Source organism: Eretmochelys imbricata, chromosome 9 (assembly GCF_965152235.1).
Source record: "Eretmochelys imbricata isolate rEreImb1 chromosome 9, rEreImb1.hap1, whole genome shotgun sequence".
In the NCBI taxonomy this organism is placed as follows: Eukaryota; Metazoa; Chordata; order Testudines; family Cheloniidae; genus Eretmochelys; species Eretmochelys imbricata.
The window spans coordinates 85,236,690-85,252,317 of NC_135580.1; the positions used below are offsets into that span (position 1 = coordinate 85,236,690).

At 42.0% G+C, this 15,628-nt stretch overlaps 1 protein-coding gene across 1 annotated transcript in view; it reads left to right on the forward strand.

Moving 5' to 3' along the window:
- Window positions 1–15,628, forward strand: part of COL4A6 (collagen type IV alpha 6 chain) — a 120,989-nt gene that overhangs the window by 61,150 nt on the left and 44,211 nt on the right. Inside the window, exons 7-17 of the mRNA XM_077825567.1 lie at window positions 767–802; window positions 1,808–1,870; window positions 3,031–3,066; window positions 3,381–3,422; window positions 4,658–4,750; window positions 6,496–6,549; window positions 9,100–9,159; window positions 11,686–11,730; window positions 13,050–13,103; window positions 14,082–14,151; window positions 14,899–15,009. Coding sequence (XP_077681693.1) covers window positions 767–802; window positions 1,808–1,870; window positions 3,031–3,066; window positions 3,381–3,422; window positions 4,658–4,750; window positions 6,496–6,549; window positions 9,100–9,159; window positions 11,686–11,730; window positions 13,050–13,103; window positions 14,082–14,151; window positions 14,899–15,009 — 664 coding nt within the window. The remainder of the gene's footprint in view (window positions 1–766; window positions 803–1,807; window positions 1,871–3,030; window positions 3,067–3,380; window positions 3,423–4,657; window positions 4,751–6,495; window positions 6,550–9,099; window positions 9,160–11,685; window positions 11,731–13,049; window positions 13,104–14,081; window positions 14,152–14,898; window positions 15,010–15,628) is intronic.

The following is a 15,628-nucleotide window of genomic DNA, read 5'->3' on the forward strand; positions in this document are numbered from 1 at the left end:
GTAGAATTTATATATATAATATATATATATATAAAATAAGAGTTTTGATTGCACAAGGAATGCAGGATCTGGCCTGAATCTACAAAGGGCTCAATACTTCCAGTGGGGTTCTGAACGGGTTGCATTAAAGCCATAGAGATTTGAAGGCATTCATTACCTTTCTGCATCCAGCCCTTGATATATCAACTAAGGGAGAGAGAGTGTATGTGTGTGTACTTACATACTCTGGTGCTACATAGGTACTCACTACTACTAAGTTATTAGAACTAGTCAAAGTGGAAAAAATTTTACAGAATTTTTTCTCCTTTTTTGGTCAAAGTTTTGAACTTTTCTGACCAGTTCTATCAATTATATACACTAACTTATTAATTTTTATTAAATAGATAATTATTCATGAACTTAGACGTTCATGGAAAATAATCACCATCTGAAATGTTAATAATAAAAGGTATGTTTAACAGTAAACAGCACTTTTAAAATTTTTTTAAAAAAAAATACAATATTGTACTGTTCACTGTACAGATTTAATTTTCTCAGTGTTGCCTTTGCTCAGACATATATGAATGCAGTTGCCATGGCTCATGGATTCTGGACTTCCTTCACTGTCTGATCCAAATACATATTATTTAAGTATAAATATTTTTTCTAATTACGTGATCTAATATTTACGTACCTAAAATATTCCTGTTTATACAAAATATAATGACCATAAATTATATTTTGTTATTATAATGTATTTTTCATGACTTTATTTTTTAATTTTTAGGGTGAAAATGGTCTTCCTGGTTTGGATGGGATTTCTGTAAGCTAATTAATTTATTTTTGAAATCATGTTTTTATGAGTATTACTGTAAAGGAAAATAATACTATAGTTTTTTAGGTCAATTCCCTCACATTAACTGTTTGCATTAATCAGCTTAGGCACATTTCTACTCAGTGGTCCAAATTCTGATCTCAGTAAATCCAGAGTAATTCCACTGGCTTCAGTTACATTACTCCAGATTTGCACCATAGCAAAGGAGATTGGATTTTGGACATACCTGCAGTCAATTTTACATTTAAAGCCAAACACCCTTCTAATGCTAAACTCTGTAACAATGATTTTCCAGATAAACAAATGCTGATAATGTCAAATGAATTGTTATGTGTTTTAAATTAGACGCATTTTTCCAGGGACATTGTCTATGACTTTAAGACACACCCTGCCTTCAGCTTGTCAGGATTTCATTAGGAAAGGCCTGGTCGTTCTGTAGGTTTTTTCAATCTGCTCTTCCTTGCGATTCCCATTCCATCACTGAAGAACTGAAAGGGACACTGCCAAGTTGAATTTGGCCTTGAATTAATATTTTGTAAAAGCAAACTTTTATCAAACATAAGGCTAATGGAAATGGTTCCCTTATCTGTCACCATGCGCCGCCTCCTACAGTTTTTGGAGGGAAAGTTCCAAAATGGCAGAGCAGTGTCTTTTTAAGAGCCTAGTCTTGTGAAATGCTGAACATCCTCAGCTCCCAGGGAAGTAAGTGAATTTAAAGGTACTCAGCATCTCGTCGAAGGTACTTGCTATCTCACGTGACGGACAAAATTAATTTTTGCTTTTGGGGTGAGGGTATTTGCTTTGTTAATGAATAGAAGTCAGTGTTGTGTTCTGGTCTGTCTTCTTGTGTCTTAATATTTTCTCATGTATTAAATTAACTGGGATCAGGCATCAGTGAAGGGCAGAAAAGAATGGTGGCAACTGGTTAAATGGGAGGGTGGGATCTGGAAGAGTTGAGTTCTTTAATACATTTCCTAAAACTTTTTATGATAGGGTGCAAAAGGTTTCCCTGGCCCAGCAGGTTCTGTGGGTCCTATAGGATTGCCAGGTTTGCAGGTAAGGAAACCTTCACCTTTGCATTCAGTGTTGTTAATAAAGTAGAGCTATACACAGGCATTTTTCCACCATTGTCCATTTTCATGTCCCTGAAATTGTTTGTTTTGATTACCTATGTGAAAATGGTGATTTGGCTACAAAAACCTGCATGGCTGTGGAACCGAAGTGAAAATCATTGCCTTTGAAAATGTAATAAAAACAGGAACGATTTCAAATTTGCAATAATAGGAAAGCTCCGTTCACTCTCTTCATCCAACTTGGTGAACCCATTCCAGTGCAGACTCACTGCATGGAACCTAATATTGGGAACAACATATGTAGTTGGCCTTGTAAGTACAAACTGGACAAGACAGCATGATGTAACACTCAAAATGGGAGGAGAGGAAGTTGGATCCACTGTAGAGCAAAACTGACCATGTTTATACAAGAAGGGATTGCAAATGCAGCAGCATCACTTTTAAATATAGAATATTTTTGAATTCAGAGTATATTGCGGGCACTAGAGTAAAACTTCTGCTCCTTGTATGGAGTATTGGTCACTAAGTTCCAATCCTGCAAACACATGCATGCTTGAATTTATTAATGTGAGTAGTTCCTACTCATGGTAGCAAAAGTTTAAGCATTTGCAAGTTTGCATGTTCAGGCCTAAGTCCCCATGCAATAACCTGAAAAATCACCTTTGATAGAGATGCATTCAGGAGACCAAAAGACGGTTTCAGTTTGGCTCGTGTAAAAATGCAAAAACTGCAGAACACCTGTGTCATTTTTGTGAAATGATTTCAATTTGGGGCCATAGATGCTGGAACTAGGGATGCTGAGGGTGCTACTGCACCCCCTGGCTTGAAGTGGTTTCCATCATACACAGGGTTTATAGTTTGGTTCAATGGCTCACAGCACCCCCACTATACAAATTGTTCCAGCACCCCTTTTTGGAGCTGTAGTTTTCTTCAAATTGTTCATTTTAATTTATCACAATGACAATATGCTTTCCTGGCCACTTAAAACCACTGAAGGTCAAGGCCCACTGATGTCAATGGGTCTTGGGTCATCCTCAACTGAGCAACACTTCAAAATTATGTTAAACACCCAGACATTTTTACATAGTTTGCAGTCAAGTTTAAAGTTAAAATAAATAAAATCTTGATCTTGTTCATGTTTAGGGGCCACCGGGTGCAATGGGGCCACCAGGACCAAAAGTGAGTACCTTCCCTTCATGTCTGCTTTTCATACCTGAGTACTAAAGAGAGACATTCCAGATTTTTTGCGGGGAGTTTATTATTTTTTATCGTTTCTGTTTTCATCCATTTAAATGTAAATATTTTATACCCTTGGATGAAAGGTGCTAACCCAGGCCAGGATTTAGCAAAGTACTTGTGCATGTGATTAAGTCCCACTGAAGTCATATGCTTGAGCACTTCGCTGAATTGTGACCCTAAGTGCTAATTTGTCGTCGTCGTCGTCTTCTTCTTCTTCCTTCTTTATTCATTAATTCTTACTGTTTTTTCCTCAGGGTAACATGGGATTAGGTTTCCAAGGAGAGAAAGGTGCAAAGGTAAGTGGAACGGATTCACTTCTGTAGAGAACTACAAAAATAGTTATCCATAGTCCTACACGTGCCCACTAGAAATATCCCCTTCAGACATAAGTCCTCAGCTCTGGCATTGAGAAGCTCACTACACATTGTTATCTGACCCTGTGTTGGTAGTGCTCAGAAGGGGGATAAACAAACAGGAGGTGATTTCCCAAGAAGAATTTCTTCTAGGACACTTACTACCATGGTCAAGAATTCAACCCAGAGATATTTAGAAGACAAAATGGAGTCTGAATAGGAGGAGAGCTAAGATTGCAAAGGGAATGGGGCTAGAGTTTGGGAGGCATTCCTCACAGCTGGAAAGGCAGTGGTGGATAGAGAGGAGAATGAGAGAAAATTCTTCAATGCCCTGATCCCACATGATGCTGAGCATCTCCTGCAAGGAAGGACTCCACTGAGAGATGATGGCCCTCAGTACCTGTCGGATCTTTATCCTTCATTCCATTCCATTCCATTTCTTAGGTAGCTCTCCTGTTAAATTAAACCCACTTAGCTTGGTGAATATAGTGGGTTATATTCTGGACTGACATAAACTCTGTACAGGCCTATTGTGCCCAGTGGGATTTACCTGGCATGCACACAAGTGCCAATCTAGACCTGCTAGAGCCTCGCAGGGTGAGATTTTTCAAAAGTGCCCAGCATTGGCCTGACTCTGCTCCCATTGTGGCTAGTGGTAAAATCCCTATTTACCTCAACGGGACCAGAGTCAGGCCAACACTAAGTGCTCTTGAAAATCCCACTCTGCCTGGTTGTTGGGAAGTGTGGGGAGTGATTACGTGATTGGAAATGCACTCCTGCACTTCTGGAAATGACTTCTCCTCGCATCATCTGCTTCATGATGTTTTGTGTTTGTTACATCCCAGTCTTTCTAGTTGCCTTGCCTTTCTGTATTTCATTTTCATCTCTTTTGTATCTGGCTTCAGGGTCTTTCCTGTGTATTTTTCTGTTTTTTCGATCACTGGCCTTTCTTTTTCTTACCTGCTTTTTTACTTCACATTACTTTAATACAACGCATTTCGTTCTTGTTAATTTGCAGTCTGACCTTTTGCCTTTCATGGCTAAGCATCCACATCAGCTTTAGTACCTTATCTTGTGCATGCAAGGCCTGAGTTGAGTGGCTTTCAGTGAATCATGGGCCATACACCTTAGATCTCAGCTGTTCTGCTTCCATTAATATCTTCCCCAATTGTCAACAGGGAGATGTCGGGCTACCTGGCCCTGCAGGTCCCCCACCATCCACTGGGATACTAGAGTTCATGGGATTTCCAAAAGGGAAACCAGGAGCAAAGGTTTGTAAACACAACTCTACTGGAAACAATGCTGAATTATTGCTTTTCTTGATGCTAAGGCTGAGTGAAGCAGTTAGACAATCCTGGGGCTATTCAAATCCTGCATGGATTGGTTCCTGATGGTGTTTGCAGACTGAACCCTGTGACTTGGTTTGCGAGAGGATAAGAAATGAACTAGTCCCTACAGATTCACTCGGAGGGTCAAAATAGGGCAGCGAGGGGGGAACATTTCCCTCTTCTTCCCATACATGGGTTTTCTCTCTCACTTTAGCCATCTCCAACCCCAGCAAGCCTCGGGGATCCTGAAGAAAGATTCTTCAAACTGAAATAATTCTCTGTGTAAAGGAATACCTTTGCATCAGAATAAGCAACAGCCCATTTTCCAAACGCTGCGCCTGATTTATTGCTCATTAAAGTGAATGGAGATACTCCCAGTGACTTCAGTGGACATGGGTGCAGGCCCAGCTTTGGCAATATTTGTTGCATCTTTTTCAGTAATTGGCTACATTTGCTCAGAGTTGAGACACCTGTTGTGGGAAACATACTATTTAATTTCTGTTCCCTTGGGAAAGGCAAACATTAGCAACTTGTCTTGCCCTCCTGTGATTGTTTTGGATTGTAAAACATGGGTTGTTTGCCTGGAGTAAAAATGAAATTTGGTGATTATATCTCAGGGGTTTTTTTGTTTTAAAGCCACCCATTACACAGTCCAAGCTAGCTGTGCTGTATGATTCTGCAGCTCTATGAATGGTTAACTGAGCTAGGATCTAGTTTTTTCAGGTGAAGAAGGACTGATCAATACTTTTCTGCACTACTTTTTAAACTGCCTTAAATCCTTTTGAACTGAAATCTCCGGATGCTTGGCTCAGTTCATTATGGTGGATGAGAGAATCCAAGCCCCCAAGAAAGAGGAGTCTTAAGCCTACCTAAGTTATAAAGTTAAAAAAGTGAATGCACAAAATAAAGAGCCGTCACTCATTTCTGCTGGATCTGTGAACTGCGAAACCACATTAGCCCTAGCAGAAAACCTAATCCTCTCAAAAAAATAAATAAGGAAGAGTGAAGCTGTAGCTTTTTTGTTGTTGTTATGCCGCACGTTGGTCGAAAACAATCAGATTCATGTGCTTGATTCTCCTATCCCAGCCAATTATTGAGATATCTGTTTAGCTCATCGGTATTTCTACAAATATAATAAGGATCTGGGATAAATCCTGCAGTCCTTACTCCAGCTCAACTTCCAAGGACTGAGTGACAGCTGCAGTTTTTGGGCCCTGGATAGTCTCATTTGGGGCCTGAGTCTAATCTCAGTTCTAACTGTATGTCGGGAGAAACACCCTGTACTCGGTGTGAGTACACTGATGTGAGCTCAGACCCAGGCCTTCCTGTTGGATTTCTCTGTCTCACTGTCTGTAGTGTGATGGTAAGTATAATTGTGAAGATGTGTGTTTGTAAGGCTTGATCCTGCCCAAGCTGATTACCTCCCAGGAGGTGCTGAACACACTCAACTGCTATCCACTTCCATGATAAATGAGGGTGCTGAGCACTTTGCAGCATTGGCCGTTTGGCTTCGAGTTTCCCTTCCAGCTATGGGCCTCCATCTTATGAAATCATTTGACTGAGGGTGCACTGGGTGACTGTAAAAGGTCCATCTCAATATGCACTTTCAGTGAGCGGGACAATCCTCTTTTTTTCACCTCATCCCTTTTATGACTCACTCACAGTGTCTATCCTTTCCTTGTTGGCAGGGTGAGCCAGGCCCTAAAGGATTCCCCGGGATTGGAGGATTACCTGGCCCTCTGGTAAGGCTATTTTTTTAAAAATATTCAATGTTAATAGGCGCTGCGTGCCTCAGTGCATTTGAAAATCCCACTGGGTGCCGATTTCTAACTTTAGGCCCCTCCAAGCCTTTGAAAATCTGCTGTAAGGCCTGCGGGTTTTGTCCCTCAAGTGGAAATGTATCTGGGGGCTCTTTCTTACACAGATATTGAGACAGTGGTGCTGCTGTGCAACAGATATTACAGTCACTGAAATGCTTTAATTTTGTACACTTGATTTGCAATTTGCAGAGACGCTGAAGATAAAGTCATCACAATCCTTCACATGGCCACTAGATGGCACCATATCTTAACGTTCCTTTGCTGTTGCAATACACTAAAAACGCTAGAAAATTTGTACTTCAGGCAACTGTTATTCTAAACACAGTGGTTTTTATTAGGCTTCTTAGACACAGGGCTTAAATTCAGCTGGAGCCATCCAGAGTGGAGTTCTGGTAAATATTTTCAAACCCGTGGGCACCTCAGCACATCCCATGGGGCAGAAGCCCTGAGACCCCCTGCCCCACAGCTGTTGCTCAGAGTCCCGAATGGGGAAGGGTGTGGGGGGCTCCAGGAAATAGTCTCTGAGAATTTAAGCCCTGCTTGGACATACTCCATTCCTCTCGTTAAGGGAGAGTTTGTGTGCGTGTGTAGCTTGAGTAGTCCTGTCTGAGTCAATGGGACTGCTCCTGTGTGTAAATTAAAGCATGTGGGAAAGTGTCTGCAGGATTGAAGCCGGAGAAGTTCTTAGCCACTGAAACTCTCACTGAAATCAAGGCTTGGCACATCCCTGGATTTGATCCCTATTGGGTTTTTTTTTCTTTTTGGGGGGGGGGGGGGGAAAGAAGAGAAGAGGAGTCCTTAAAGCTGTTTTCAAATGTTGAATGTGAAACTGCTGTGTCAGTTTCCTTTTACACTATAAACGGACAAATGGGCTCTCTGATTCCTGTACTGGACTGTTATGTGTCAAATTTCAACCAGCTTTTTACATCTAAGAAATAGATTTGAATCTACTTTTTAATGGTGAATGTGGTACCAAATTGCAGTCAGAAGGTTCTGCTGTTATAGTTTATAGAGTTGACTTTTTTCTATTAAGAGAGGCAGTATAGTCCAATGCATAGTTTGCTAGATTGGGAGTTTGGAGACAAATTCAGTTCCCAATTTTGCCACTGATTTGTGTGATTTTGTGACCTTTAAATTCTCTATGCCTTAGTCTCCTTATCTGTAATTAGAGTTAATGATATTTACCCAGGTTCCTAAAGTGCGTTGAGATTCACAAAGTAGAAGTGCTGGGTAAATGTCAAGTAACATGTTACGATTCATTAAATAATTGTATTGCTGTAACTTCTGTTCGTGGAATTATTGATGCAGTATCACTGCAAACTTCTTCTCCTTGAGTGAGTCGGTGGGCAGCATTTAACATGGCACTCAGATGATTGCTAATGATCTTCTCCTGGCACAGGAATCAGGGAGTAGAAGATTCACCATGGACTCACAGTGCTTCCATTGTCCCTTTAAGGTTATACATAGAACTGGTCTGAAAAACTTCAACAGAACAATTCTCCATTGGAGAATGCAGTTTTGTCTAAAATGCTTCATGGAATTGTGTCGATTTACCTGAAATTCCATTTTGGGGGGGAGAGTTCTGACAATCTCAAAACATCCTGCTTCGACATTTAAAAAACAAAACATTTTGTTTTTTCCCTCTCTCTGTTTCAGAATGTATTTTGTTGTTTAAAAAGTCAAAATATTGTGATTGATCCAAAATTAAGCAATTTTGCAGAGAATTTTGACATTTTTTTAGGTTTTGTTCCTAAATGGAAAAATAATCAAATTTCAAGCTATCTAAATCCTCCTGTGACAGAGCTTTGGGCAACACTGCTGAGCCAGCCCTCTGGTCCCTGCAACTCTAATTAATTATTTCAGAGCAAACCTCATTAAGAAGAGCTAATTGACGGGCTGAAGAGAACTAAGAGACTAATTAGACCACGAGGCAGATCATACAAAAGGCACAGGAAGGAAGTAGGATGGGAGGAAGCAGAGAGTGGGGGAGAGTGATTATTCTTCCTTGCTTGCCTCTGGAGCTGAGGGCTCCCTAGGTCAATAGGTGTAAGGCTGTCTAGTGTACAAAGGTTGGGGAAAACTATTGTAAATAAACTGCACAGTGCGTTTTACCAGAAAAAGGTCTCTGAGCTGTTTGTGGACTTGAGAAGAGGCAGGAGCGAGCAGGACCATACTACATCTCCACAAAATGGAATTTCTGTTTTCCATCCAGGTCTAATTATAAGGGAAGGGGGCCCAGGTGGCATCAGGGTGACTCCTTGTCAACCAGGGTGCTTGCACATACTGCCAGCGGTCTGCGTGGAAGGGTTTTTTTTCTGGGGTTAGGAGGCCCAGTAGAATGTCAACCCAACCTTGCTTCTCTTGTGTATGTTTGTAGAGAGTTGATACACTCACCTCACCTTGGGGCCACATGGCATTTGTCTCCAGATAGATTTGGGAGTTAACATATGTGACTTTGGCTTTTTCCCACAGGGCTTTGGGGTTATCGGAGAAAAAGGAGAAAAGGGGATCCCTGGCTTACCAGGTGGCAGGGTAGGTAACTTTACTGTGGCCTTAAATCCCTGTTCTTGACAGGAGAGGTACAGACTGGAATTTTCAACTTGTTTGTAAAGTCTCTTTATTTGTATTATCATAGTGCCTGGGAGCCCTAGTCCTGGACCAGGCCCCAACTGTGTGAGGCACTGTGCAAACACAGAACAAAAAGATGGTACCTGCCCCAAAGAGCTTACAATCTAAGTGTCAGACACAAGACAACAGACGGGTACAGACAGATAAGTCAGGGGGTTCAAGGAAACAGTGAGACAATATTGATCAGTCTAATAAGCAGTGGTCACCAACAGCCTGACTGTTGTCATGTTTTTCCACAAGTGTCACACAGCAAAGGAGAATTTTGAGGAGGGATTTGGAGGAGGAAGATGAGGTAGGTATTGTGAGTGTTACGAGGAGCACCTCCCAAACATGGGAGAAAGCACGAAGATGCTTGTTTGAAAACATAACAGATGAACAATGGAGGCTGGTGACACAGGCTGATCAAAGACAAGAGTTGACATCTAGACAGCAAATGAGAGATGGTTGGTAGGGTGGGGATAGGCTATGAAGAGCCTTGGAAGTGACAAGTAGCTTATGCTAGATGCGGTAAAGAAGGGGGGCCAGTGGAGGGATGCAGAGAGAGGGATGGCGTGGCCCAGGTGACAGGCTGGTAAAATTACCTTTGCAGCAGCATTCCGAACGGACGTGAGCAGATACTGCTACGTGGCCATTCTTATTCTTTAGTCCCGCCTGTTTTCAACCCATTGCAAACCCCATTCCCCTACTTTGCATATCTGCTTATTTATACTTCCAAATGTATATTCTGCTTGACTCTTGAGAACGTGCTCAATCCTCACAAATTCCATCACCAGAGCTTTCATCTATGCTGTAGTCATCTGGGACTGTAACTACAGCAGTCTCCTCCTTGGCCTTACAAATGACAGACCTTTGAGATCAATTCACAAGCAGAAGAAAAGGGCAACTGATATTCACAATGAACAGCCCTGTGACCTCCAGTGCTGAGCACCTTCTGTGGGGTTTTGCATCCTCCGTTTCAATGGAAGTTAGTAAGAGTTGAGGGGACTCTGCTGGCAGGATAAGGCCCTTTGGGTTCCTTTTCTCATCTGGTCAAGTTTTGGTGCCTTTACTCCATAGATGTGACCACAGCAGTAGCTCCAAACATAAGAAATGTCATGAGAAAGAAAAATCAACATGCCTCCTTTCTCTTTGATTTTAAATTTTAACAATCCCACATTCCTGTTTTCACCAATACCCATTGTTTTTCTTCTCCTAAGAACATAAGCACCAACACATTGTATATTTGTAGTCCCTCTCATACAGGACTCTTTACTCGCTAGCCTTCTTTTGTGCAGGCATTGATATTTGAACCCATAGGTTTTTTGCACCTGCAGTTTAGGTCACTTGGATTTGCACCCTGCCATGGATTTAAAAACTGGCTAACTGATAGGTCTCAAAATCTAATCTCCGCATATCAGTCTGTTGGAGATGTGGTTAGCCCCCCGGCCAAGGCACAAACTTAACTCTTCTGGGGTAGCAAGAGTCCAAACTAATAAGTTCCAACAAACAAAAGGTTCTTCTGCCTTTTGGGGCTTCTGTTTAGCCTGCTCTCTGGGCCCTGTTCCCAGCACCTTTCTGGACTACCTTTAAGAGTCTTTCAGTCTCTGGTATAGAGCACTTGGCCCCCAGGCTGATTCCCCTGGTGTACCATTCGCGGACCCTGACTCAGAGCCTTCCACAAGAGCCTGTCCTTTCTCCATGATTCCTCTCCACATGGCTCTCCTTATTCCCACTCTTTCAGGCTGGGAAGCAGCTAATTAATTATGGCACAGTTGTGGTTGGCTTTCTCTCCCCTTAAAGGGGCCAGTTACCTGTGACCGTGTCCCTTAGTCTGAGAAGTGCTGTTGGTTTGAGAATATATATCTCAAACATGGTACCTGCCAAGAGGACCTGCCCACTTCCCATCAGGTGACAGTCACACAGCCATCCTTCAGACTGCCATGAACAGCCTGCAGAGATGTGCTTTTCACATACAACATGAAGACCAAAAGGATTCTTCTGCTTTTTGTCCTTCAAAAGTTTGAAATTATTTTTCAAGATAAAAATGATCCATCTATTAGTTTTATAATGTGAAACTCGACACCAAGGGTTCAGTAAGTTGAGAAACCAGGACTGATTTTGTTTATAAGCACTTCAACTGTGCTAAATATGATAATGGTTACACAAGATGAGACAGCTTTTGGCCTTTATACGATTGAATTCTTCTAGAAATGGCTTTTGATACTCAAGTTATTTAGGGTGAAATCCTGACCCTATTAAAGCCCAATGGTGGTTTTCCATTAACTTCAGTGGGGCCAGGCTTTCACCTTTAGATGTTAAGTTCTCAGGAGCAGGATTCACATATTTGTGCGTGTTCATAAAGTACCTAGCATATTGTGACCTAAACCTGATTGTGACTTTTGAGTATGAAAGAAAGATAAAGGTTAAATAACTCGTATTTTTCTGTTTTAGGGATTTCTGGGATTGGATGGATCTGATGGGTTTCCAGGGAGAAAGGTACCAGGCTTGTTTAATTTTGGAAATACTTTTAACGTCTCAATAAGTCATCTGAGCGCCTAGGGTCTTCTCCTATTATCCCATCCCCTGTCCTCCTTAATGGGCTCCACATCAATGTCCCTTTCTGGGACATTGAGAGTTGGCCAGAAGAATGTCTAAAAACCAATGTAAGATTTTCTCTCCCTAACCATTTTCCCCACCGGAGGCTTAGAAAGTAACCACCACAGAGATTTGAAACTGTACACTCCCTCCCAGTGTAACCAACTCTCTCACTTTTCCTCTGTCAGGGCCATCAGTTACAGAGTGTCCTGCACCCTGGTGCAAATGGTCAGTGCATTAACTATCTGAAAGGCTGTGAAGGTCCTGGCACCCTCAGTTGTACCAGTGCAATGTGGTCACAGAACAGCTATCATAGCCATTTTTCACCAGCTTATATGCAGGCATTGAACACTAAGATGTTGGCAGGTCCTTGGGGGCACGGAGGGTTAGGTTGGATCCTCACTGCTTTCTTGTCTAGTCCTGTTTTCACGGTTACTGTATGTGAGAGTATTTCCCAGTGTACTTTAAAGTGAATGGTCATGAGACAGAAATGAGTCTTGAGAAGCGGGATTCTGAACCATGCTGTTTATGAGCTGGTCTGTGGCTATCCAGGAATTCAGGATCACAGGCTGGGATAGAACCCAACAGACTTTTCTCTATGAGAATTCCCTTTAAATGCCGCCACAGATTGGCTTATGACCTACACTGGAGCAGGATTTGATAGTCATTCCAGTAGAGGGCAGCAGGGAATTTTGGTGGCTCTGTATCAGCAGCAGACTCCTCTGAACCATACACAGTCTTACCACACACTACTGGGAAATGGGTAGTCAGTGAGATAAGACTTTAAACTTACCTGGTTTAGTGCAAGTGACTTGGGGGAGAAGAGGAGGCAGGAGAGAGAAATTACATACTGGGCACGGTTTGCCGAATGTCCTCTCCCTCACCAACGGTCACAGAAATTCTGTCAGAGCCCTGAGGATGACATCCTGATTTTCCCTACTTCCCTACATTCCACCCCATCACCGCCCCCACCCTTCTAGCTGAGTAGGCCAAGAAAAGTGTCTTTTTGGAACTATGTTTCTCAGTAAGAGGGCCATTGAGACCGTGCCACTGCAAACTTTTTCTTCCCACGGGCCATTCTTACTACTCCTGCAGACCGCCTGCAGGACGAGATACTGGGATTAAGATTCAAACACAGGTATTGGAGAGCACTAAAACGAGTCCTCCATGGGCCCTCCCTTCTTGTTTCATAAGCTAATGTTGTTGTGTTTGTTTTACAGGGTCAGTTTGGTCTCCCTGGTTTTCCTGGGCTGGATGGAGTGCAAGGAATGAAGGTAACTTCTCCAATGGGAGCATTAAAGCACTGCTCCTATTACAGAATTTGTCATTACTCCAGTCAAATCTCTTTCTTTCTTCTGTATCATTGTGATGTTTTCTTTAATGTCACTTCTCCATCTGTTTCATTGTCAGGGTACTAAATTGGTGGTTATGGTTTTCTGGTGAACCCTCATATTTTAATTGCCTTATCTGAGTTGTCCTGATAATACTATGTTTTGTGTGTGATAGCTGTATGCTTCCTAGCTGGAGAGAAATGGAAGTACAATCCCTTCCATATCCTTCAGTCTACCCCAGTGAATCTTCGCTATAGAAGGAGTAGAGATACTGGTCTACTCTCAGAGCACTATTGCTGGAAGAGACAACAAAACAACATTTCATCAGCAGGCACCATCAGGGCATTAGTGATGAGATGCAGGGTGACATTGCCAACTCTTGATTATTTTAGTTGGGTGAAGTCACGTATGGCTGGAGGCTGGCATGCTGCACAAAGCTCAAGTTACTAAACTTCAGGGCTAAAGGGCCTGTAGATAATGACAGGTATGGGTGACTGAGACCCGCATGTATTAACAACCACTCACCTGGTCTTTTGCCAAGGGGTTGTACAGAACAGGGTGAGCAGGGATGTGAACCTGACATTGGTCCATATGTTGGCTTGATAAATGAAGTTTTGTGAACACGGTACAAGGCTGCCAGTGCTCTCTCCGGAGCTAGCAAAATGCGGGCTGGTAAGGGATAAAAGCACCTTTCTGTGGACAGCCATTAGTTTCATCATACAAGTGGTGTATAGGTCATGCATGCAGAGATCATTAGGAAGAACAGAAGAGCAAAGGGAATAATTCATTAAAACAAGGAACTCTTGTTACTATTAACTTCGCCACTAAAGCAGATCCTTGCATAGTAACAGGCACTCTTTCGTCCCTGCTTTCTGGTCTTTAAAGAACTTGAAAACAATATGAATCTGTTTAAATTTACAGGGTGAATTAGGTGAAATGGGTCCTCCAGGCCCTCTTATTTCTCTCGATAGAGAAGACGGACTCTTCTCAGGTAACTCCTTAGATTTTGTTTTGCAAAGTAATTTTAAATGCACCTATTTTAATCCAAGTTATGTGCTTCTTATTCTTTTATGTTAATACACATTTTCTTATTCACTCACCAGCACTGTTCAGTGGGCCAAATTCATCCCTGTTGTAATTACATTGACTTAGTGATACGTTTGCATATATCTGCAACTCTCCCAATTAAATGCAATGCTATGTGAATACAGGCGGAGTGATATGTTTAGAGCATCAGTGATTGACTGTGTTAGCATGGTCCTGTGTATCTGGAGCTCAGAAAAATATATACCAAGCCTAGGGCTTATTTCAGTGTAGCAATGCTATTAAGAGAAAACTCCTCCTTTTCCCTCTTGCAAATAAATAAGTTGAATGCCTCTTTAGTATTCCAACTCACTCGCTGTTGCTAGATGTTATTGAAGAGAATAGTGTAGTAAATTCCAGGGCTGAATTAGGCATGGGGGAGAACAACATCTGCAGCTCCATTGGTGAGGGCAGAAATAACACAGGCTAGCTTCTGTATATAGTGGTTTGGGGCATAAGATGATCACTACCTGGGGACAGGGAGAAATTTCTGCCTGTGTTATTGTATTGGATGAATAGGTACATTAAAAAGGGGCCTGCACCTTTTACTAGCACAGAGCAATGGCCAATGTGGGAGACAGGGGAGCGGACTACATGTACTCTTTCTGCAGGGTCATTTTTAAATTTTTCTCCTTTTAATATTTTTGTCCAATAGGTTTGCCAGGAGATCCCGGGATTCCAGGGACTCCAGGCCCTCGAGGAGATGAAGGGATTGTTGGTTTACCAGGCCTTCCTGGCACCCGAGGTCTCTCAGCTCTTGTTCGAGGTAAAACATTTGCTAATATGAGTTCAGAGTAAGATGTTAGCATGTTGTTTGTCCACATGTTTGTAGCTGCCTTTGCTTATGTATCGACACAATGAATTGATCAGCTGTTGATTCGCTTATTAACGGAGGTGCTGAAATCCCCACTTCAGGCATTGCAGCATGCATAACTTCACTTAAGCAGCCTTGGTGATACACTCTGCCAAGCGCAATAGCTAGAATATTGTAACCTGTGTGAGGAACAGTATTTTATATGAAAACAATTTAATTCAGAGATAGAGACAGATAACCTGGGAGAACCAATATCTAGCCTTTTTCTCATTTGCCATGCAAGACACACAGGGTTTGATTTGATACCCTCTGAAGTCATTGACATTGACTTAAGCAGGAGCAGGATCAAGCCCATAGCAATTAGGACATATCTTAGTGCATTTGCTGTGAATATGCAACACAGCTGTGTTCGTGGCCTTTCTGTGTTTGTGAGTTCCCTGGCGAATGAGTTTGCTGGCAGTTTTGTTCACAGAAATGGAGAACTCTAAATAAATACTAGAAAATCTATTAAAAATTACTTTTGAGTGTAAATACTCACCCTGGAAACCGAAACTAAGAGATGGATGAGCTA